This window comes from Ictalurus furcatus, chromosome 3, assembly GCF_023375685.1.
Source record: "Ictalurus furcatus strain D&B chromosome 3, Billie_1.0, whole genome shotgun sequence".
Taxonomy (NCBI): Eukaryota; Metazoa; Chordata; class Actinopteri; order Siluriformes; family Ictaluridae; genus Ictalurus; species Ictalurus furcatus.
Window position 1 is genome coordinate 34,083,818 of NC_071257.1, and position 25,843 is coordinate 34,109,660.

At 39.4% G+C, this 25,843-nt stretch overlaps 1 protein-coding gene across 1 annotated transcript in view; it reads right to left on the reverse strand.

Annotated features, from left to right (window-relative positions):
- The window catches only part of glra3 (glycine receptor, alpha 3), a 76,700-nt gene that overhangs the window by 20,017 nt on the left and 30,840 nt on the right, over nucleotides 1-25,843 (reverse strand). The window contains exons 4-6 of the mRNA XM_053622133.1: nucleotides 15,374-15,597; nucleotides 13,344-13,426; nucleotides 8,126-8,263 (exon numbers count right to left, since the gene is read on the reverse strand). Coding sequence (XP_053478108.1) covers nucleotides 8,126-8,263; nucleotides 13,344-13,426; nucleotides 15,374-15,597 — 445 coding nt within the window. The remainder of the gene's footprint in view (nucleotides 1-8,125; nucleotides 8,264-13,343; nucleotides 13,427-15,373; nucleotides 15,598-25,843) is intronic.

Consider the following 25,843-nt stretch of genomic DNA (forward strand, 5'->3'; position numbering starts at 1 on the left):
AGTTGTAAAGTTTTGTAGTTTGTTGTAAAGTTCTGTAGTATGTTGAAAAGTTGTAGGTCTTTGTTATACATTGTAAAATTGTAAAGTTTAGTAGTAGGATTTCATGATCATCATTGTGATATAATTCCTTAAGGAATTACATTATTTTTTTTTAAGATTAAAGTTTTGTAGTGTGTTGTAAAGTTGTAGAATTTTGCAGTATATTGTAAATTGTAAAGTCTTTTATTTTGTAAAATGTTGTAGTGTATTGTAAAGTTGTAAAGTTTTGTAGTTTGTTGTAAAGTTCTGTAGTATGTTGAAAAGTTGTAGGTCTTTGTTATACGTTGTAAAATTGTAAAGTTTAGTAGTAGGATTTCATGATCATCATTGTGATATAATTCCTTAAGGAATTACATTATTTTTTTTTAAGATTAAAGTTTTGTAGTGTGTTGTAAAGTTGTAGAATTTTGCAGTATGTTGTAAATTGTAAAGTCTTTTATTTTGTAAAATGTTGTAGTGGGTTGTAAAGTTGTAAAGTTTTGTAGTTTGTTGTAAAGTTCTGTAGTATGTTGAAAAGTTGTAGATCTTTGTTATACATTGTAAAATTGTAAAGTTTAGTAGTAGGATTTCATGATCATCATTGTGATATAATTCCTTAAGGAATTACATTATTTTTTTTTAAGATTAAAGTTTTGTAGTGTGTTGTAAAGTTGTAGAATTTTGCAGTATGTTGTAAATTGTAAAGTCTTTTATTTTGTAAAATGTTGTAGTGGGTTGTAAAGTTGTAAAGTTTTGTAGTTTGTTGTAAAGTTCTGTAGTATGTTGAAAAGTTGTAGGTCTTTGTTATACGTTGTAAAATTGTAAAGTTTAGTAGTAGGATTTCATGATCATCATTGTGATATAATTCCTTAAGGAATTACATTATTTTTTTTTAAGATTAAAGTTTTGTAGTGTGTTGTAAAGTTGTAGAATTTTGCAGTATGTTGTAAATTGTAAAGTCTTTTATTTTGTAAAATGTTGTAGTGTGTTGTAAAGTTGTAAAGTTTTGTAGTTTGTTGTAAAGTTCTGTAGTATGTTGAAAAGTTGTAGATCTTTGTTATACATTGTAAAATTGTAAAGTTTAGTAGTAGGATTTCATGATCATCATTGTGATATAATTCCTTAAGGAATTACATTATTTTTTTTTAAGATTAAAGTTTTGTAGTGTGTTGTAAAGTTGTAGAATTTTGCAGTATATTGTAAATTGTAAAGTCTTTTATTTTGTAAAATGTTGTAGTGTATTGTAAAGTTGTAAAGTTTTGTAGTTTGTTGTAAAGTTCTGTAGTATGTTGAAAAGTTGTAGGTCTTTGTTATACGTTGTAAAATTGTAAAGTTTAGTAGCAGGATTTCATGATCATCATTGTGATATAATTCCTTAAGGAATTACATTATTATTTTTTTTTAAGATTAAAGTTTTGTAAGATAAATTTGTAAGATTTTTTATTTTGTAAGTTGTATAGTATAATTTAATGTTGTAAAGTTCTGTAGTTTGCTGTAAAGTTTTTAAGATTTTTTTTATTTTGTAAGGTTGTAAAGTTCTGTAGTTTGTTGTAAAGTTTTTTTTTTGTTGTTGTTTTTTTATTTAAAAAGATTTGATCATATATATAAAAAAAGACATGTCTCATACAGTCATCCTGCACTATGCAAATGTATTGGAGATGTTTGTATTGTCTTATTTATGGATTTTCATTAATAATTATAGCAATGAGTAGAATGCTTTGTGATTGAATTATAACATAGTTCATTAAATGTCACCATAATTCCATGATAAAAAAAAAAACCTACACCATATTAATGACTTTAGATGTACATTGTACTTTGTTAAATAACACATTCTTAAAATCTGTTTATTGTTCCTCATAGTGAACGAGCTGTTACTATAGAAACGATCATGTATTAGAACAAGTGCATTAACGACAACCTGGGATTTGCAGCTGCGCAACTGCCAGAGCTGCTGCTATAGAAAATGAATCAACCATCCAGAATACAGAATTGAACAGCACTGTGGTATATTAATGTTTAAAAACCGAACTTTCCTAACAAGTTAGAGAAGTACAACAAAAAGAGAAAATGATTAAACATTGCAGGTTGTAGCTTCAAATGACTTTGTACCAGCTTCTGAAACGCAGCAGAGTGTAAATGAGGAGTGTATAAATAAAGAATCACTTGTGCAGCACAGAAGCACAGAGGAAGGCTCTTATGGCGCTGGATGAGTATAAATGACTTCCTCTGTGAAAGAAATCATCTTTTTTTGGCGGAGCTGATTAGACTGACACATTTTCAGCCAGCTGTCCTAGATAAAGCAGCACAGAATTAACACATAAAGACATTGTAATATCCCAACGCTTTATATACACAGCTTGCTTGGTCAGCATTGCTGTCAGTTGTGTCAGGGTCAGGGTCAATCAAGCAGACCGTATAAACAGAAACAGAGTGAGGGAGAGAAATGGCGCTGGAGAGAAAGACATCACGGTCAATAATAAGGTCCATTAAAGGCATCACTCTTACAGCTCATTAGCTGTTACATTAGTCAGTGTGTTATTAATCTTGATTAGTTTTACACACACACACGCACACACACACGCGCGGAGGCAGGACAACAATAATAAAGACCCAGCATCACAAAATGAAGTAGAGAAGCTATCACACTTGACTGATCTACTATCTAGTGAATTTTTAGAGGAACCTCGTAACAGGCAGCCGTCCAGCACACAGTGCAGGAGCTTGTCTTGAGACGTACCTTTTTAAACCATGTTCATCTCAAAAACCACGTAAAAGACCTGAAACTAGCCTAAAAATTCAGTCACTGAAATTCGAGAGGCGTGTTTTCCTTCTTTCTCTCAGTCTACGCATAGGGAAACAAGGTCACCGTGGTGCGCGCGCATTTCTGATGTACGGGCATTATCCATTCCGTAATCCCCCTTTCCCTCGCTCCATCTCTGCAGTATTATCTTACAATAGAAATGGTCCTGTACATCATAGGCACACTTGCTGCGTCCGTATTCGTCTACTAAATAGAGTCCGAGAGGAGAATGAAGTGTATCCCAAATCGTGGTATGTCGAAACGAGTATCCCAAACGTACCCGGATGGCCTACGTACTATTTCCGGAAGATTTTCCGACGTGCGGCTCCGTGGACACTTTTTCAGCGAACGTTTCCTAGATCTCCTTGCACGAGGGAGGGGGAGTTTTGTGACGGTTTGCTTTTCCACACATTTTCGAGCAGTGCAAATGAAATGTGGAAAAAATAAATCAAGGGAATAGTAAATTCAATTATATGGTATGAATTATACCATGTAAGGAATAGTGAACGAAGAAAAGCTGGAAAGCATCGAGGGGTTTGTTTACGAAGGCGGCGTGCGTAACTAGGCGACAGCGTTCTCTTCCGTTACGAGACGTGTCAGTACGCTATGTCCCAGTATTTGCATACTCTTTGGCGACACACTCAAAAGTATGTACTTTTTCTTCAAAATAAGAGTAAATACTTTTAGAGCATGGGATAAAGAGGCGAATTGAGACGCAGTAACTGTCTGCGCTTTCACTTTGCCTTTGTTTGCTATAAAAGAAAACCTTTGCAGCTGCTGAGTACTTCGAACCACGCCCAGTTTAGCAGAAAAATCTGGCAAACTTCATATTAACTGTCATGTCTGACGCTCCGCCCCCAAACATGGTGCAACATGATTCCTTCCCCAACGGACCCCTATTAGTGCTTGTTGCAGTACCTATTTTTGACCACTGGGTGCAATAATAGCTCAGTGGAGCTAAATGGGCCAATCAACGGAACATCAGCACTCAGGTGAATGGGATTTAAACTGCATGGAGTTGTGAATGAGGACTGAAGATTCATTAAACAGCTGATATATACTGTAGGTGGTGGTTCTACACCATTTGCTCCTATGGATGAGCCACCACTGTAGGATAAACATGTTCACTATTCCCCATGAATCACGGAAACATGCTTCTGCATGGGTTTATGATCTGTTTCAGGTCTCTGAACCAATTAGAACAACTGTTCTGTTGTGTGTGTGTGTGTGGTCACTGCATAGAAACCCACACATTACAGACAAGACCTATTTTTGCGTTGTTGTGAGCAGATTATACGTGGACGAAAGGCTGTGCGTAGCTGTTTAACGTGACAGCAAAATAGCCTCTCCGTGTGCTCCAGTGTTGTGCATGCTGCTAATTCATCAGCGTGTGATTGTACTGTATTCGGATATCGCGTACTACACGCGTGTCCTTTAGCGCTGAACACTAAATCGTTTTTTCGGACCCGTGCAACGAGAAACATGTTGTTGCTGCTCTGTATTTATTCCATTCATGACCACGGAAATGAATGACCCGGGTTTTTTCCTTTTACGTCTCTCGATGCAGGATCGATATCAGTACGGCTTTCAGAAGACAATACTAATTCAATTTAAGTGGGAGATGTTTCTGAGGAGGCTGGGGAGCGTTCTGAGTGACAGCGATTTCTCTTTAGGCTTCCATAGAGACCTGTACAGCCACTATGAGACTTTCAATCTGTCAGCAGTGTGTGAATCATTCTCTCCATACTACAGGGAATGGGCCACACTGTTTCAATGAGTGTCACACACACACACACCACACATACACATACACGCACACACACACACACACACACACACACACACACACACACGTTTGCCTTCTGTCTAATTAATGATATACACATTTGCCTAATTAATTCTACGCTACACCTAAATCTAACCTTAAACATAACCTCAGTAAAAGAAATAAAATTTAAAAAGTTTTTTTTTGTTTGTTCGTTTGTTTTGTTTTGTGCAGATTTTGTGTAGTTTTTCTTGTGGGAACCAGCCATATGTCCCCACAATGTCAAACCTGAGACACACATGTTCATTTCAAACTTCCATATTAAAAACAAACAAACAAACAAACAAACAAACAAACAATGAATAAAGCTTTTAATTGTTTTTTGTTTGTTTGTTTTGTTTTGTGCAGATTTTGTGCAGTTTTTCTTGTGGGAACCAGCCATACGTCCCCACAAGGTCAAACCTGTGACACACACACACACATGTTCATTTCAAACTTCCCATATTAAAAACATACAAACAAACAAACAAACAAACAAACAATGAATATAGCTTTTACATTTTTTTTGTTCGTTTGTTTTCTTTTGTGCAGATTTTGTGCAGTTTTGTGCAGTGAGACACACATACACATGTTCATTTCAAACTTCCATATTAAAAACAAACAAACAAACAAACAAACAATGAATATAGCGTTTACATTTTTTTTTTGTTCGTTTGTTTTCTTTTGTGCAGATTTTGTGCAGTTTTTCTTCTGGGAACCAGCCATATGTCCCCACAATGTCAAACCTGAGACACACACATGTTCATTTCAAACTTCCCATATTAAAAACAAACAAAACAAAAACAACTAAAAGCTATATTAATTATGTATAAACTCATTTTACTTGATGTACTTAGTGTAATTATGGCTCAGATGTGAAATCTTTTGAGTAAGCTTTACACTTCTGGTTCAAGGTTCTTCATTTGTCACATACATGTCAAATACGTGGTTCATATACGAACTTGAGCGTGAAAGTTTGCACACTCAGTAACACTTTGTTCCATTTTTCAATGCAGCCCATATTCATACCTCATTGTAGTTTGTAAATCGTGCGTCCCGCACGACCGGGGGCGTCTTGTATACGTCAAGGAAAACCTGTCTAGTCTAGTCTTCTTGTGTATACAGTCCAGTGCACACATGGGGAAGAAACTAGCTCAATCGTTTTATATGTTTTCTATTTTTTTATTGTATATTATACCACATGAGCAGCGTACCCCATGAGGAGAGTGTACACTGTATAATATAACTCTTTGTATGTAACATAATAAATCATGAATAATTCCTTGCAATAATTCCTTGTTAGGATTTTATAAAAATGTCTCCTATAACTTATAACTTTAATAATAATAATCACTATTACACAAATGTCTTCATTTATTATAATACCACGTGCTGCAGTGCGCAGCCTTTATAACCAACAATAACCTCTGAATTTTGGAGAAGATCTCGAGCCAGATTGAAAAGCAGTCACGTTCGTGACGAGTTTTTTGCTGAAAACTAGACCGTTGAACATTGGAAAAAAGACCAGTTCATATTCAGTGTTTTCTAAACGGAAGTTTTGTCACTTTGCCTTGATAAAGAAGCTTTAAATGGATCGTATTTACTTCCCACACGCCGCCTGATCACTGTGTGGCTACGCAGACGTGATAACTTCATGGCAGCGCATAGAACAATTCCCATCGCCTGTACATAATGAGTTACTCAGTCATCATGTAGATAACTTTAGATCCGACTGCAATCACTGATTATCAAGTCGAAGTGGAAAAAAAAAAAATGCTGAGGTTTTGTTAAAGACGGAGATACAGTACATGTCTGGCAGCCTTTTACCTTTTCCACTGCAGAATGCAAACAGCTCCCAGAACTGAAATCTTTCTGTTTTAGAAAGTCAAGTTCTGACATTTCCCAGCATTAACATGAAGCTCAAGCTTAAATTCGAGTTCAGCTGAAAGACGCTGTGCCTACCTCGACATTTACAAGCTGATTTACTTGTGGGAAAACAACATTAATGCCAAAGTAAGTTTACAAAAGGAAATGAGTTGCCACTTTGATGATCAGCATCATGCACATCAGTCTCTGTCTCATCACCTGAGCGAAATTTCTCTCACGGCGTGTAAACACGAGCCTCGTCGTCGCTCGTGCTATCATCGGTGCGCTGATTGATTCAGCTCATGTCTGTTCTCTTGACCGAATTTCTTCTTATTAATGTCTTTTTTTTATCAGGGTGTTTAAACATTTTCAACCTTTCTCCCACAGGCGCTCTTTTCCGTTTTGATGATGACGTGACGACGCAGCAGAGGCTCGTATCTGCACGTTGTGAGGTTTGAGACATCTTTAGACACAATGAGTGTTTTTACGATCTTGTGCTCACCGTCCGATTCTTCACGCGACGATGCCAAGGCAAGGTTAGAAAGCGGCCTACGATCAGATCCGTAAGAATTTGGACAGTGACGCAATTTTCGTCATTTTGCCATTTTGTACACCAGCACAATGGATTTGAAACGGAGATGTGGATACACAACTGAAGGCGGATGGAGTGAAGACCTGGCAGAGCATCTCAAGGGAGGAAACTCAGCATTCGGTGATGTACATGTGTTCCAGATTTCAGGCGTACTTTGGCTGCAAAGGAGTTGCATCCGAGTATTAAAAACAATCGTAATACTCATGATTATGTTCGTTCGTCCAATTACTTTTGAGCCCGTGAAAATGGCTGCAATTTCTGAACGGTTAACGCGATATTTTTTGTTGAATGAAAGCAGAAAGTCTACACTTCAACCACATCTTGATCGCTTCACTTCAAATCCACCGTGGTGGTGTACAAAGTGGCAAAATGACAAAAGTTGTGTCGCTGTCCAAATACTTACGGTCTTGACTGTATATAAAAACGGGGGAAATATATAGAAAATATAAAAATAGAGAAAGCATCTGATTTTTTAATCTTTTTGACTTTCTTTCAGAACTCATCTACTGTTAACATCTGACAGATTTCCCCAGAGCACCACACAATCATCCTGTAACTTCTGGGCTTAATCACTATTTCTATTTTCTCTATTAACACGTAAATAAACTGATTTTGACAGCTTTATTTCAAGACGTCAAGAAGAAATTAGCGGAAACGCAATGCTTTAAATTAGAGTACATTTACTCGAATGTTTGCTCATTTGTCTTGTGCTTTTATCTAAAATGACTTACAATTGAGGCAATTTGGAACTACACAGTTACAAGTCTTAGGCATGGACCAAACAGTGGCAGTACGGGGATTTGAACCCACAACCTTCCTATGTCTTGCCCAAACTATTCCACAGCCTTAACACCTGAGCCACCACGTTCCCACTACACTCTATATCAATTTGCATCTGTTTCATATCGGTATAGTGTTCGGCTCAGCATCTCCATTCTAAGCAATAGTGTTCGGTCCATTTGAGAAGAGATTCATAACTGCGCTGTTGTGCTTGGACCCGAATTATAGCGAGTGGTGTATATAGCAACGATCGGATTCAGACCTGTATTGTAATGCTTGGTGCAGTATCTGAGATCAGACTCGTCCTTCAGGATGAACTGAGGAAGCGTGAGTCCTTCAGCCACCTGCACGGGTCCGTTCTCCTGCCACTCAAAGATCAGGTCGTTCATCGTGTAGCCGACTGCAGAGACAAGAGAGAAGGCGGTAATAATCTGGAAAGACCTTTGTAATATCACAGTCTAAAACTGGATTTAAAGAGAAGCAAATTAGTAAATGAATCACATGTAAATGGATCGTACGTAAATGAATCACACGAAAATGTACCACTTGGATATGAATCACATGAAAATGAATCTCATGAAAATGAATCACATGTAAATGAATCGTACGTAAATGAATCACATGAAAATGTATCCCTTGAATATGAACCTCATGAATATGAATCTCATGAAAATGAATCACGTGTAAATGAATCATACGTAAATGATTCACATGTAAATGAATCACATGTAAATGATTCACATGTAAATGAATCACATGTAAATGAACCATATGAAAATGAATAAATAAATTAAAGACATTGTTCTTTAAAAAAAAAAAAAGAGAGAGAGAAGGCGGTCACGTTACAGTGTCTTGCGTAAGTATTCACCCCTCTTGAACTTTTCCCACATTGAGTGGCGTTACAACCTTGGGCTTAATTGGGACTAGATGTCATGCGTCTACACAAAATAACCCATGCTAAAGATTCTGTCCATTTCTAGTATAAAAAAAAAACACTCCCAAATTTTCAAAATGGACCCCAGTGTACTGTATATGCATTGCATGGACTATTAGAGCTTTATTTGAATATTTATCTTCTCATTTGTATACCAGCTTATCCTTCTCCTTGCTTTTATGCTACATTATGCTGCACTTGTGCTTCTTGATTGGAACACCAGAAGACTTCCCGCATAATAAAAAAGCTCAAGGCCCAGAGATGAAAACGAATCATCTCTCAAAGCACCAAATTGTGCCATCGCAAATATCCCCAAGGCTAACTGCAGTGGAACAGAGATGGGGTGTAAAAAATGTTTAAATAAATCATAGCTGATGTAATTAGAAAGAATCTTGACGTTCTTTATTTAGCTCCAGCACCCATTTAGACTCTCATCTGATGGGGGGATTGAGGCGGCTGAGCGGAGAGACGGAGAATTGCTTTGCATAAGTGCTTTACTCTCAACTGCTTCGCCAAAGTGCGCTTATTTTTTTTGAACTCACTCCTCAGGAGGTCGAAGCACGAATATTTTAGAATCCAGGTGTTTAAACAATAATGAATATCCGTCGAGGTTGGAAAGAAATGTAACGTATTTGCATTTTCAGTATTTTGTTTCATTGGACTAGTTTAAATATCCTCTCCATTGGGCTCCTGTTTCCATTACAGTCGAGTATGTAAGGAATAAAACACATGGGGGTGTGCTGTTACAGGAAAGTAATCAACGACATGCTATATGATGTGCATGATGAAGTTACTGTTACCACCCTGAAGTTGATTCATTTCCTATCCTGAACTGTTTTATTCCTGTTTTAACAGTTACAATATTTATTTATTAATGAACGACATCATACTTAAAAAAAACAAAAAAAAAAACAATTAATCTATTTATAGTTAAATTTACTGTTGTGGAACATCCACGAGACAATTCTCTCACCAGCCTCTTTTGAATTTAATTTAAAAAAAAAAAGTATATATATATATATATATATATATATATATATATATATATATATATATATATATATATATATATAAAAATATAAATTAAGTACATTTCTCTGTCTTGAAGCGCTGACACTGGAGACTCCTTCCATAAATGTTAAATCAGTGCCTCCTTACTTTAAGAAAACTTCACCACATCAACAATTACACATTGTTCTTTGTTAAATGCCGTCTGTCTAGCGTCTTTATTTCTGTAGAAGAGTTAGACTGCTTTGCACTTCACTCATGTTGCTCGATTTTGTCATTGACGATGTTTACATGGACGGCAATAATCTAATCATTGACCTTATTCTGAATAAGACAATATTCTGATTAAGGTTTTTACATGAGTAGAATATTTTAGAATATTCCTTTCATGTTCCCGTTTTACGTGTTATAGAACATAGACGGATTAACAGCACACGTCATTACGTCCCCGCGCCACGCCGTCCGACGTTCCCTCCAGAATTTCACGTATCGACGTACAGTCGGTCTTCGTTATGGAACCGTATACAGTTTTGGGTGTTTTTATTTTTAATTTTACGAAAGCTTCAAGTGCAGTTAATTATTTGTCGTGCTGTACGTGCTGATAGACGACTGCTTGAAGCCGTGGGCTGCGTCCCAAACCGCGTACTTACCGTCTATATAGTATATAGATACATGTATTTCTCCTACTATATAGCAGGTAAGTACGCGGATTGGGACGCAGCCGTGCTCTCTTGTTTGCCGTCAAACGGTTGAGCGCTCCCGTGTGTGTACGTGTCCTGTCGCACAATGCGGTGAAAACTCTCACACGACGTTAATAGTGTGATTAAGGTGTGTACGTGTCTGTAACGCACGTCGATAATGAGACAAAAACAGGAATACTCCACACGTCTTAATTCCATTTGTGTTTACTTCGAGTATGACTTTAATCAGATTAAGATCATCAATAATCTCTGTTTACATGCTAGTGTCTTAATCCGAGTATCGTCTTAATCGGGTTCATAGTGGATTATTGTTGTCCATGTAAACGTACTGAGTGTCTGATTAAGAAAAAAAAATCTGATAGAACGTGTTTTGGCTGATGTGTACTACATGATAGTTATAGCATCAAGCACCGTGAAGCATGATATATTTAAACAAAGCTACATATCGAATGAAAACTTAGAAGTGCATTTTATTTCCTTTCTCTGGTTGTTGAACCTATCTGTCAGCAGCTGTAAATAAAACATTAATATCCCGGACACAGAATCTGCTTGTCCCGGGCATCTGAGATACTGATTTTCCCATTACATGCTTCTAGCTACACTTTTACTTGACTCAAAATTTGAACTAAACACGATTAGCTGTCTTCTTTTTATTTATACCATCATGCAGCCATTTGTTGTTCCTACAACAGGCAGTCAGTTGTATTATATAATGAATCCGGTCTCCGTAGTATGGACCTTTTTAATTCAGCCAGGATGAGCCGTCATGTCATGCATTAGGCTGCTCTAAAATACGCTGGGATGCAGACAGATCCTCAGTGACAGGGTTCTTCCGTTAAAAGCCCTTGTCACTGAACACAGTGATCGCCCTGGTAGAGATTGGATGAATTATTGCCACACGGCGCCGCCGCTTCCTGTGAGGAAATGAGTGACTTACTGCATACTTCATCCACAGAGTCCACTAAACTTTCAGCTCTTACACAAGAGAGACTGGTAGAACATGCTCGCCTAACACCCGTGTTGTGTTTATTTTAAAAGAATTTTCCGCGGAAAACCATGAAAACTCTTTCCTTAATGATCATATTTGACTAAATTGCGAAAGCTAGTAAGTAATGGTATCTATTACAGTGCTACAGACTGTTTATACGTCCTGTTTCATCCCAAATCATCATTTATTTTTTTGTTATTACTCTCATTTTGAAACATCAGTATATTTATTAGTGTTATACCACAGTGCTGTTGAATTCTCGATTCTGCCTGGTCAGAAGAGAATTAATTTTCTATACTAGCACCTTTGACAGTTTGCAAATCACAGATTTAATGATGATGAGTCTTTATTGTTCACAGCACAGTGAAATTCTTTTCTTCACATACCCCAGCAGGAAGGGGTCAGAGCGCAGGGTCAGCCATGAGCAACGCACCCCTGGAGCAGAGAGGGTTTAGGGCCTTGCTCAAGGGCCCAACAGTGGCAGCTTTTTAGCGCTGAGGCTCGAACCAGTATCCGATCAGTAAACCAGAGCCAGGCAGTGCTAGGGCTCAAACCCCCGACCTTCCGATCAATAACCCAGAGCCAGGCAGTGCTGAGGCTGGAACCCCCGACCTTCCGATCAGTAACCCAGAGCCAGGCAGTGCTGGGGCTCGAACCCCCGACCTTCCGACCAGTAACCCACAGCCAGGCAGTGCTGAGGCTGGAACCCCCGACCTGCCGATCAGTAACCCAGAGCCAGGCAGTGCTGGGGCTCAAACCCCCGACCTGCCGATCAGTAACCCAGAGCCAGGCAGTGCTGGGGCTCGAACCCCCGACCTTCCGACCAGTAACCCACAGCCAGGCAGTGCTGAGGCTGGAACCCCCGACCTGCCGATCAGTAACCCAGAGCCAGGCAGTGCTGGGGCTCGAACCCCCGACCTTCCGACCAGTAACCCACAGCCAGGCAGTGCTGAGGCTGGAACCCCCGACCTGCCGATCAGTAACCCAGAGCCAGGCAGTGCTGGGGCTCGAACCCCCGACCTTCCGATCAGTAACCCAGAGGCAAGCAGTGCTGGGGCTCGAACCCCCGCCCTGCCGATCAGTAACCCATAGCATTAACGGTCAAGCCACCACTGCCCCCAGTAATGAAAATCACAGATTTACATTACTGCGCTAGTTCTAATTAAGTTTCTATAGTAACCACTAAGGCGGGGACTTGTACAATAGACACGCCACATAAACAGATTACAAAAGGTGTGTAATCATTGATATGGTGTATTTTCTGTAAGACGATATTTATTTAGCATTTATGGAAGGAGTCTCCAGTGCCAGTGCTTTGTAACAGACAGAAGTAAAGCATAAGCAAGAACAGAACTTGTTTTGCGGATGTTTCAAAAACATTAAAAGCAGCCTAAAATAGATTTAAAAAGTACATAACATAGTAATTGTTGCTAATTAGGTGTTGTATAAGAGGAATAAGACTTTTTATCATTGATTCATTTCCTAAACAGCACAGCCCCAAGGGTTTTATAGCTTACTTATGCTAAGACATTACAGCTACAGCATCAGGTGTACTGCATTAGTCCACAATACAGTACGACTAAAGAATGCTAGAACCATGACGATGAGATGGGATCGTCATGTTAAATACAGGCCCAGAGGTCCAGCCATGTTACCATATCAACCCCAATGACACCGAAGCATCCTGAAGGATACATCATTACAACCAGAGCTACCAAAACATGTTGGAGGTAAAAGAAGAAAAAAAACAAACAAAAAAAACAAAACACAGTTTGTGTTAGATGATGAGTGTAAGGGATTATACAAAACCCTGCAAAGAGGAAAAGGATGAAAAGCCCAGTTTACTTACAGCTCTCCAGCTGCATGATGCATGTCTGTACATCCATGGGGAAATTCTTCAGATCCATCGGACATGAAAGCGTCAGGGTCAGTCTAGTAACGGGGGAAAAAAAGATTAGAATGATTTATCTCACAGCTTTCATATTTATAGAAGACTGCAAGACACAATATAGACCACAGTGAGAGCAAAAATAAATGAAATCCAAGGAATATCCTGTGAATTCGTCACGCTGGGTATTAAGGCCTCATGTGCTTCAAAGCACGGCTTTAAAGCTTAGTGTTTTTAAGGGGGCCAAGCACTTGTTCTTTTTCTTCTTCTTCTACTAGTAATGCTTTCTCTCCTTCATTTTCTTCTTCTTCTTCTTGCTGGTTTTTCTTCACTGAACCTGATACCTCATACCGTGAAAATCCTTTCCCCCGGGGGCACAGCGGCTTAACGGTTAGCACGTTTGCCTTGCACCTCCGGGGTTGGGGTTCGAATCCTTCTTCTTCCCTGTGTGCCCTGAGTTTGTCTCTGTGCTTCAGGGTTTTCCTCCAGTTACTCCGGTTTCCTCCCCCAGTCCAAAGACATATGCTGTAAGCTGATTGGCTTTTCCATATTGTCCCTTGTGATTAAATGGGTCTGTGATTGTGCCCTACAATGGGTTGGCACCCCATCCAGGGTGTCCCCTGCCTTGTGCCCCGAGTCCAGGCTCCCCGTGACCCTGTGTAGGGTAAACGGTACCGAAAATGGATAAATAGATGGATGGCTGGATGGATTCCCTGGCTTCTGCCAAACAAAGCCTAATCTGTAAGTGCATTTGTAATCATGACTAGCCATCAGCCAATCAGCTTTCAGCAGGCATGTCAGAGAGTTAGCACTGAGCTACCATCCCAAAATTTGCAATGATATTGTTCTATGCAAATTGGCAAAAACTGGTCACTGCAAGCAGTATTTGTGCAGCGTGCTTGGGCCCCGTGGATTGCTGCTTGCAGCGATACTATTTATTTATTTTTTTTTTTTGGCAAAGCCATTTTTGAACCATGGATTTTCTGAGCAGAAGCCAGTAATGTGTATGCCAGGCAGGAGGAAAGGCTGACAGCTGCATATTGCCCATGTTTTAATTATATTCCACCTCTCTCGCTTCTCTAGGGATCAGGCTGAAGAGTGAATTCAATCTACCCTACATGCCTCATCCTCTCTCACAGGTCTGTGTGTTACCTCACACCCTGCCCCCAACCACACGCACATAAATGTACGTCCAGACCTACAGTAGACTCTGAATGTCTTCTAGGGCTGTAGTTGAGACACCATTCTCAAGTACAAGACCAGAACTAGCCGAGTTCGGGTCAAGACCGAGTCTTAAGAGATTTGAGCCAAAAAACATCAAGTCCTTTTTGAGGCTGAAACTTCAGCTAGTTCGCTTCATTCATGTATGTAATCAGCAGTGATTCAGCTGCTTTCTAGAAGAAGGAATTACTTCTTGATAAACCTTGTGCTTGCTAAAAGACAACACAAATATTTACTAATTTTTACAAACTCTTGGTCAAGACCAAAATCATATTAAGCAAGACAGGTGAAGTACAAACTGACCAATAAGTCAAAACATGTCAAGATTGGAATTGAGTCCTACGGCCCTAATGTCTAGATTTAATACTAAGAACTGGTTTCAGTGGCCATGGTCCGTCCAGTTTGTGGTGAAATCACATTACAAAATGTCTTTTACATGCCTTTACTAACATCAGTGGCGCTACCAGAAAACTTTCCACTGACCCCCTATTATGTATGCTTCCTGCTTTCTTCAAATCTCATGAAGTCAACCAATGGCTACATTCTTCCACACACATAATCTCACAGAAGGCTGTCATTGGCTAACATTCCTCCGACTGACATGGGGAGAAAGTTTACCATCCACGCCACCTTTAAAGCATGGGTAATGTCAGTCCCTGAGACTCCTGGCTATGGATGGCTGTATCATCGCCAGGATATGATATTGCGATAATTCTTATTATGGGGATCATAACGAATACATTAGGAGGGACATCCAGGACAGGACTCACCTTATGGAATAAAGGACATTGCCGTTCTTGAATATCCTCAGCAGCTTGTTGTCGGTGGTGACTTCATGAAAGTGCGCACCTTTTTCGTTGGCGAAGAACAGATCCGGCTTCCAGATGGAGTCTAACATGGAGGGGTCGAGGTCAAGAGAGTCATCCGGGTACTCGCTGTAGGCCAGGCGTGGATCGTTCCACTGCTGCCGCAGGAAGATGTTCACTCTGTAATCCTGAGAGGAAAAAGCACGGCTTAACGTCAGTCAAAGCCGAGAGTCGCAGAATGGATGAATCGAGAGAATGGGTTTTCACTGGCTGCTATAAACCATTACAGAAATTCCCAGATGAAACTGAAATCATACAGTTTGCTTCGTATAATCAAATCACTAACTGTCTAATGCACGGTGTAGCATGTAAAATGCACCTACATGTTAATATTTACAACTGTTAAATCTGTGCATTTGTCCCAAATCTATTACTAATCTCTCCCTTGCAGTTCTTACAACCCAGTACTCATTCAATCTCTAGAATTTTACTCCTTATACTATTGGGGTTTTTTTTTCTTGTTAAAGTCCTGATGTTGATTATTTAATCCAAATGGTACCACATTATGCTCTTAACACATTTTTTAGCAACTACCACAAGGTACCAACCTCATTAACACGGCTGACACGACTGTATCATAATGAACATTCTGGAGATTTACACGTGCATCTGTACATTTCTCTTTTTAAAACAAACACTTCCAAATCTTCATTACGATCTATGCGGTTAAATGATAAACAAGGGATTTTTTTTTTGTGGTCAGCAGTTTATGCAATACAGGTCATCCAGATTGGGTCGGTGAAGGTCACAGTCATGCTGATTGTCTTGACGCTAATTCTGGGCGATTTAAGGTCACTTCGGTATGTACAAGTCTGATATCCAGCACAGGAAACGGAATACACACGTTATTATAGAAAACTGAAGGACAATATGATCAAGTCTGCCCTAGTTTAAAAGACTGTTTTCTTATTTATTAAAGAATGACCACACTTTTTTTTTATCCATTTATATTTACATTTGATGTTGTGGAACATCTGCAAAACAAGTTATAAACAGTCGTTCCCACACTAGCCTCTCTTCTCTCTCTCTCTCTCTCTCTCTCTCTCTCTCTCTCTCTCTTTCTCTCTCTCTCTCTTTTGATCTTAAAAAGACAAAAAAAAAACCCCACATCTTTAAGCTACAGCTTTACATCTGCCTGTTACAAAGCACTGATACTGGAGACTCCTTCCGTAAATAAGACATAAATGTCGCCTTACAGAAAACATCACCATATCAATAATTACACGGGATTTGAATCTGTTTACATGGAGCGTCCGCCACATGAGTCTCTGTGAACGAGCTGTTACTATAGAAACGATAACCGAGATCTAGCTGCTGTTAGAGATAATTAATCAACACCTTCTGACGAGATCACTCAGATGTATAGGGGCAAGATTTAACAATGTAAATGTGCTTATTTCCCAGGTTATAGTCTGTTATTACTCTGCCAGATGTCATAGTTGATGTCACTTTGTTTATTTACAACCCAAATTCCAAAAAAGTTGGGACGCTGTGTAAAAAAAAAAAAAAAACAACCAGAATGCAATGATTTGTAATTCTTAAACTCATATGTTATTCACAATAGAACATATCAAATGTTTAAACTGAGGAAATATACCATTTTAAGGGGAAAAATAAAGAAGGTAATTTTGAATTTGATGGCTGCAACACGTCTCAAAAAAGTTGGGACGGGGGCAACAAAAGACTGGAAAAGTAAGCGTTACTAAAAGACACAGCTGGGGGAACATTTTACAACTAATTAGGTTAACTGGAAACAGGTCAGTAAGATGATTGGGTATAAAACCCAAAATAAAAAGTATCTTAGAGAGGCGGAGTCTTTCAGAAGTAAAGATGGGATGGAATCTGGATGAAGCAATACAGTATGTTGCTCGAAAATCTGTATATACCTTTCAGCATTGATGAAACCTTTCCAGATGTGCAAGCTGCCCATTCCTTAGGCACTAATACACCGCCGTACCATCAGAGATGCAGGCTTTTGAACTGAGCGCTGGTAAAAAACCGGATGGTCCCTCTCCTCTTTAGTCCTCTTTAGTTTAGAGGACACGGTGTCCATGGTTTCCCAAAAGAATTTCAAATTTGGATTCGTCTGACCACAGAACAGTTTTCCACTTCGCCTCGGTCCATTTTAAATGAGCTTGGGCCCGGAGAAGACGGCGGCGTTTCTGGATCATGTTCACATATGTCTTCTTCTTTGCATGACGGCGCTTTAACCAGCGTTTGTGGACGGCACGGTGAACCGTGTTCACAGACAGTGAGTTCTGGAGGTGTTTGAGTCCATGCAGTGATTTCCATTACAGAATCAGGCCTGTTTTTAATGCAGTGCCGTCTGAGGGACGAAGATCACGGGCATGCGATATTGATTTTCACCCTCGTCCCTTGCGCACAGAGATTTTTCCAGATTCTCGGAATCTTTTGATGATATTACGTCCTGTAGATGATGAGATATTCATAGTCTTTTATTTTACATTTAATTTTACATTCAGGAACATTATTCTGAAATTGTTCCACAAATTGTAGACGCAGTTTTTCGCAGATTGGTGAACCTCTCTCCCATCTTTACTTCTGAAAGACTCAGCCTCAAAAAGATCCTCTTTTTATACCCAATCATCTCACTGACCTGTTCACAATTAACCTCCAGCTGTTTCTTTTTACTAACACTTATTTTCCAGCCTATTGTTGCCCCGTCCCAACTTTATTTGAGACGTGTTACGGCTTTCGCATTCAACGTTACCTTATTTTTTTTCTTTAAATGGTACATTTCCTCAGTTTAAACATTTGACATGTTTTCTATGTTCTGTTGTGAATAAAATATGTGTTCATGAGATTTCCAAATCCGATTCTATGTTCTTGTAGCTAATACTGTATGTATAATAGAGATACAATTTCCTTTTTCCATTTAAAACCATTTCTGATCTGCATGAAGTAAAAAAAAATTTAAAACAAACTACATACTTAATTTTACTTATTGGTGGATCAAGTCAAGCATTAAGAGATAATACAGTTCTATTATCATTTGTAAATGCCATGACTGATGATAAAGCACTCTCATGATAGTCATGTTCCCCCGTGAGTGTGTTTAAAGCTGAGCAGTTCTTTGTCGGAGACGGAGTGAAACATTTCAGCTCATCAACAACTGATTTCAAGTCCCTAAAACCTGAATTACACTGGCTTTTAACTCACAAAATAGCTGCCGCACATATCCTATGGTTGTTTGGAGCATCACTTGTGCACGTCCTCAGAAATTGACGCTGTGTGTCTGTGTAGTGCAATACCAACGTAAATGGTGGGGGCAGTATTGCACCATGTGACACCGTACACACCAGCTACAGTAGCGCTGTGTCTTAAATTGTATACTTGTGTACTGTTCTAGCCCGTTATTGAATTCAAACACTAACGGCTTTACCTTTTATGGTAACATCATACGAACCACACGGAGCTCTGTTGTGCGTACCAGGCTTCTGGATCTTCAAGATCTGTCAAAAGTCAGAGTTTTCGATTTGAGACTCGGCGCATGACAACAACCGCAGCGACGGTGGGACGTTTTAAGAGAAACAGAGCTTGTCAGTGTATTAAACATCGCTGTGCATGAAAGCGTGAAACATTGTTCGGTTCGACTTGGAAACCCGCTTGTCAGAAGGGATGTTTTTTGACTCTGATGTGCCATCTTGTGGCTGTAGCTTTTAATCCTCCAGATGTACATAAAGTACGCAGGAGTGTCTGTGCGAAGTATAAACCAGGCCAAGCACTCAGAGTAAAGTGTTTTGCTGTGTAACATCCAAATCTGCTTCCTGCACTGTTTGACACACATCGCCAAATGTCTCCTCAGATAAAAAAATTACATTTCTAATGACTGTCACCCTGTGGCGCTAATGATCCGCGTATGCTAATGCTAATCTGTGCGGTTTCACAATCCCCTTCACAATAACTTGTGTTATTTAGATAATTATCTTGAACCTGCTCAGGTAAGATGACTGATGATTGGTATTGGTGCACTTTTATTCAGACTTCTTAACACTCAGATGTCTGTGCCTCGTTCTGCTTTATACAGTTGCAATCCAAATCAATCAAACAAAAGCAATTGAAATAGTTCAACACAACCAATGTTTCAAGTGGTTTCACCAAATGATAATGACTTCTCCAGTCTCAAAATTATTCAACCCCTTCATCTTTAGTACTTATTAGAGCACCCTTTTGCTCTAAGATTTGATTTAAGAGTAACTTCAGTACTTCCTGTCAAATTAGTCTTTTTGCAAAGCTCAGTTCATTTGTATCGGACTCGGTAGTTCCAGAGTTTCGGAAGATTTTTAATCTGACCATCGTTATGCTAGCGCTCAAGCCTGCGTTCATAAACCTCAAATGCGATGAAATGCCACTCGATTCTCTGATGTCGTTCAGGAATCGTCTCAGCCGTATTGTTACAGTCATTAGCAGCATCGGTATTCACATCATTCCATCAAAGAGCACAGCACCGTCAGCCAACTCGGCCAATTAAACCAAGCTGGTTCTTAGCGAATCTATTCAGCTGAACTTTTAACCTTTAATCAGAAACTTTATCCAGACTAACCGTGACCCGGTCCTCATTAACACTCCGCAGCACTCCGAGATCTGAGCCGAGCTCCTCGGATTGAATATCTTCTATTGAATTTTCAGCACCGTAGCGGTCTGGCAGAGGCGCTGGGAGATTTCCAGAACATTCCACGAGGACGACGAGGAGTCAGTGGTAATCTGGTTTAAACATCGATCTACACGCTCTGGAGATGTTTCAGCGCAATTAAACGGTATGTAGAAATGTCCAGTCGTGACAAGATCCGATAAATCTTTCACGAGTGCTCTCATAATTTCGGCAAATACGTAAATCCGATGAAACAGCGGACGAGATCACCGCAAGCAGCAAAGCCGACACCAGTTTAGGAGAGTTTCTTCAATGCTAGCCTTTCTCAAGGTTACTAGTGTTGGACAGTCTATAAATGATCAATAATGTCAATCTGTACGTATATGCATTTATGCTGAAGCACATTCTTCAATAAGATTCATGTCACAAGTAGAAATTGTCTCTTTAGGCCATGAATGGATCTTAAAGATGAAATATAGGAGACGCCCAGTGCAATGACCTCAAACCTCTGAGCTTCTGAACCAAGATTACACCACAGCGCTCTTCGGTTCTCAAATCTGATTGGTCCGAAGGAGCGCATTATTTTTGTACAATAGCCCTCGGACAGTATCTCCAGCTGTAACTGGAAGTTATTGCACTTTTTTCTTCTATACTAACAGCTCATACAGAGGGATTTGTAAAGCAGGCGCGCCACATAATCTAAGACTAATAATAAACGTATTTAAAAAAAATGTGTTGTTTAACAAAGAAAAATGGTGTGGTGAAGTTTTCTGTTAGGAGAGGTTTATATAACAGGGAGCCTCAGGTGTCAGTGCTTTGTAACAGTTACGGTGCTTTAGGACGGCTGTGGATCAGGTGGTAGAGCCGCACCAACACTAATCGTAGGGTTGGCGGTTCGATTCCCGGCCCACGTGACTCCACATGCCGAAGCGTCCCTGGGCAAGACACTGAACCCCAAGCTGCTCCCAATGGCACGCTAGCGCCTTGCGTAGCAGCTCTGCTACCATTGGTGTGTGAGTGTGTGTGTGTGTGAATGAGAACCAGTGTAAAGGACCGCTAAGGTTAAAAAAGCGCTACATAAGACCATCTACCATCTCCTTTACAGAGTTTCCCAGCTCAAGAAAGCAGAGGAGGTTTTCAAGTTTCTCAGTGAAATGACAAGCTGCATTGAAAAAAAGGTGAAGGAAATGTTTACCACTGCTGTAGCGTAAGTGAAAACAGGACCTGACAGTCTCGCGATAAATAGTCTCATGGATGTGTCGCTCGTTAACACTTTAAACATCGCGATCATTGGGAAATCACTGTTATATAAGCGGAATGAAACACTTCTGTCCGTCGCCGTAATGCCAAAATATTCCGAGACTTCTGAGAGGTAACCACTCCAGCATGTAGTATTTTCGTATAACCGCATAATTCATAAGATAAAGATATTCAGTTTAAGCTGTAAGCTTTTCAATTAAATTAAAGCATTGAAATACATCGAAAAGAAACTGTTTGGAAAGAAAATGGCGTTAGACCTCAGAACGAACAAATTAACTAACTAACTAACTAACTAACTAATTAACTAAGGGCAGCACATTGGTGTAGCAGGTAGCATTGCCACCTCATAACTCTGGGGTCGATCCTAAGCTACTGTGTCTTAGGATCCTAAGATCCTAAGGTTGATCCTAAGTTACCGTGTCTTTGATTTTCATGTCAGTATCCTCCAAGTTCCCCAGGTTCCTCCCACCTCCCAAAATGTCCACTAGGGCGGCCTGACTAGTCTAACAGTCCCTAAGTATGAAAGAGTGTGTGAATATGTGATGGATGGTGATGGACTGGCATCTTGTCTAAAGTTTCCAGGATCCACCGTGACCCTGACCCACACTACGCACTTACTGAAGACGGATGAATGAATAAATAAATAAATAAATGAATAAATAAATAAATAAATAAATAAATAAATAAAAGTTTCTTTTAAACCAAATAAATTTACGGATTGTTAATATCTTTGGCTCACTATCCTTTTCTTGCACAAAAAGTTGTCATCAAAGCCTCCAAAAGGACTCAGAAGGACGCGTTTAAGAAGTGAAATGATGTAATCTGTACATGTGTGAGGAGCATGATGGTCAGTCCTGGCCTGTGGGGAACTCGAGAGAGTTCAGTGATGCGGTGATGCACAGCTCCACTTTGCTGTGATTACATCACCAACAGCGAGTCTGAATGAAGCTCAGCTGATTACAGATGGACATGGCCTGGGTCTTCAAAAAGAAAAGCTCTTCAGTAATCTAAATGTGGCATATGGGGCAGACAGGGAGCTTAGAGCCCACTGTTCTCTTTACTTCTGCAACGTACACGGCGGACCTGAGAAAAAGCGCTCGCAACAGCACAATACGTTGCTTAAATGACTCGTATAGACGTTGGAGTAGGTTTTAAATGATTCGATTTGAAGAAAAATCAGTTTACTATGTTTGGAAAGGAGCAACATTTCATCATTGGTTTTTTTTTTTTTTTTTTGCATTTTATGTAACATTATGATAAAGGTCAATCTGTATGCTAACCTCATAAAAAAAAGTGGAAAAGAAAACAACAACGTAGGATTATTAGTCAAACAAAATGAATAAATAAACCCTGTTTATCTTATATTCTATATATGACATAGTGCCCAAAATTATTGGCACCCTTCATCAAGGCGAGGATAAAGAAATATATACAAATGATCATTATGCATGGAAAGAACAAAGTAGGAAATGATATCAGTTGTGTCTTACAACGTCTTTTAAAACATTTCTGTACAGTGTTTTCCAAATGATCGGTACCCCTACTCTATTAATATCAGACGACGTGTTCCCTACAGGGAAAAGCAGCACTGAGGTTCTTTTTTCTTTTTCTTTTTTTACCGTCAACCATCTGTCTCTGGTTTTGTATGCACTACGTCACTCAGTGACAGAACTTTACAGTTGACAGTTTACAAGAGAGCTCTTTGGGAGTGATATACAACGCGATGATTTATTTGCGCTTATTTGCAATGCTCTTTTGGGGTGTTCATAATGATGAGAGAAAATACTGTTACTATTACATACAATAGTATGCAATATCAATCTTAGGGTGTTTCCACACCTGGTTCGTTTGAGCGCTCCAAACGCTCTCAGAGCGGTTCAGCGTGTATATGTGAACAAACCACGTGATCTCAGACCCTCCTAAAAGGACCCAAAAGTGTACGGTTCGTTTGTGGGTCCGTTTGTGGTTCGATTTCTTCGTGATATGTGAAAGCAATGAGGTCCCGGTCTACTTCGCGTCTCGTTTCGACAGGCGTACCTGGAGGCTTGCCGTACCCGCAGCCGTGTTCCGTCACGGCTGAAAACAACACTTTTCACCATGTCAGGACGCGGGGTCGTGTGTGGTCTCAGGAGGAAAGCTGCGCACTTCTTGAAATTTGGACAGACGAGTGCATTAAACGCCAACTATCCTCAACGTAAAAGTGTTTCTTTTGTTTTCTCGAAAAATGAAGGAAAGAGGTTATAACAGAACAGCGCTACAATGCCGGGTAAAAGCGAATAAAAACTACGACAGAAGTACACGAGCACCCGTGACAGAATGCGTCGAAGTGGAGATTGCGCTGAAATGAAGGGTTCCTGTCTCTTCTACGACGGATTGGATGAAATTTTGGGTGCAAGCTCTGGTCTGAGTTCTTATGAAGTTGTGGCGTGAACAAGAAAGGCTCCGAGATCATTTCATTGCTGAAGAAGACCAAAAAAACAAATAACCGGGTTCTCTTTGGAGTCCACTGTATTGTAAACACCAAAAGGATTGAGCTCACGTTCGACCGGGTCTCTTTCTGATTCACTTTAAATGAACTGTGTTTGGTTCTTTTAAAATGAACTATATGTGAAAACGCCATTATTTTGTCCTTTTAAAGCATGCCAATACTTTTGGAGTTGAATGTAGATGTATACTACTACTGTTAAATGTTTCCTTTCAGGACAAGCTGTTTATCCTGAATATATCATCTGTATGTGAATTTGTTAATCTTGATTAGTTCTTTTGGAGCAGAGAGAGCAGCCTCGGCAGATTTAATTACTTTAGAGCAAGTTTCCTTATACAAAATACAATTAAGTCAGAGATAGGATTGTGAGAGAGAGAGAGAGAGAGAGAGAGAGAGAGAGAGAGGTGCCAAGCATCTGTTGAGTTAGAAATATAAGACATTAACTTTCTTTTTTTTTTTTTTTCATATTTTTATTGTTGTTTTTGGTCTCTCTTTGGAGTAGCTTTACCTTGAAATATTTTAATCATTAATTATTTTTTTTTTACGGAATTATATATCATTTTAGATATTTATACAGTACACTGCAAACATTCATTGTTTTACCTTGAAAAGGCAGGAGTTGGCTTAGAAAAAAAAAAAAAAAAATCTAAGACTCATACAGATGTCATCTGAGCACATCTGCTTTTATTTATTTATTCTTTCCCATTCCTCCTCTATAAGGGAATGCACGCTTGGCTGTACACACATTCATTCATTCATCCGGTAGACACTTTAATCCAAAGCAATATGCAGCTGAGCATATAATCCGAGGATAATGCGTAGAAGGCGAGGTTTGAGAGTTACATCAAGTGGCCTAGACCTCACAGGCTTTCAGATAAACCACTTAAAAACAGTAATAAATCCCCCAGCTCTTAGAAAAAACAGCATTTTTGCCTGTCCCAAACGACTAAACAACTCAACTTCATATGATATCATCATCAAAATACTTCAAAACATCGTAATATTTTGCGTGAATGCGTAAATCTGTCGAACATCCCACGCATAAATCATCCTTTTTCACGACTATAGATTATGAAAAATGGATAAAATTGTTACACTGTATAATGTGTAACCTTGTTGACCCCTATGAAATGTTTGGAATATTCCAACAGGAAGTTGCACCATCGAAATTTCCTGAAGATCATTGTGAAGAAGAAAAGTAAGTTCTCGCGATCTGTTTTCTTTAGTTTCAACGATATCATGAGATTCACTGATAAAACTACAACCCTGCACGACAAACGATTGAAAGTCAATGATTAACTAAAAAATATATATATATATACATTTTCAGTAAATCATTAGAACGTCCTTAAATGTTCTCATGCTGTTAGCATGGATGCTAGTCAACCACATGCTGTGTATTAGCTAATTGTGCTACAAACCTAACCTTATGCGCAAAATACTGTAGCAGCAAAGAAATGGAAACGAGGGATTGATGGTTAACGCATTGGTAATGCTTAAATGCATGTTGTCTTCGATTCAATGCTTATAAAATGATGAAACGTTGACGTTTTTAAGAGTTACAAGCGCTAAATAGCATCCCAGCTGGCATTGGCTCCCAGTGAAATCTTGCATTGATTCTAAAATACTATTATTGACCTATAAAGCACTAAACGGTCTCGCGCCACAGTACCTGAGCGAACTTCTGGTTTTCTATGATCCACCAGGCCTACTTAGATCAAAAAGTGCAGGCTATCTGACGGTACCTCGAATAGCGAAGGCTACAGCAGGGGTGAGAGCTTTCTCTTATAGAGCCCCACAGTTATGGAATAGTCTTCCAATTAGTGTTCGGGACTCAGACACAGTCTCGGTGTTTAAGTCCAGGCTTAAAACGTATTTGTTTACTCAAGCGTACCCTGAGTAGATTTTCTTTTACGCAACGTACAGTCTTACCTAGTTTTTCCTCGCCACCGTCGCCACCGGCTTGCTCAGTTCGGATAAATTCACACACTTAAAATCTGTATCCTGTGTTTACATA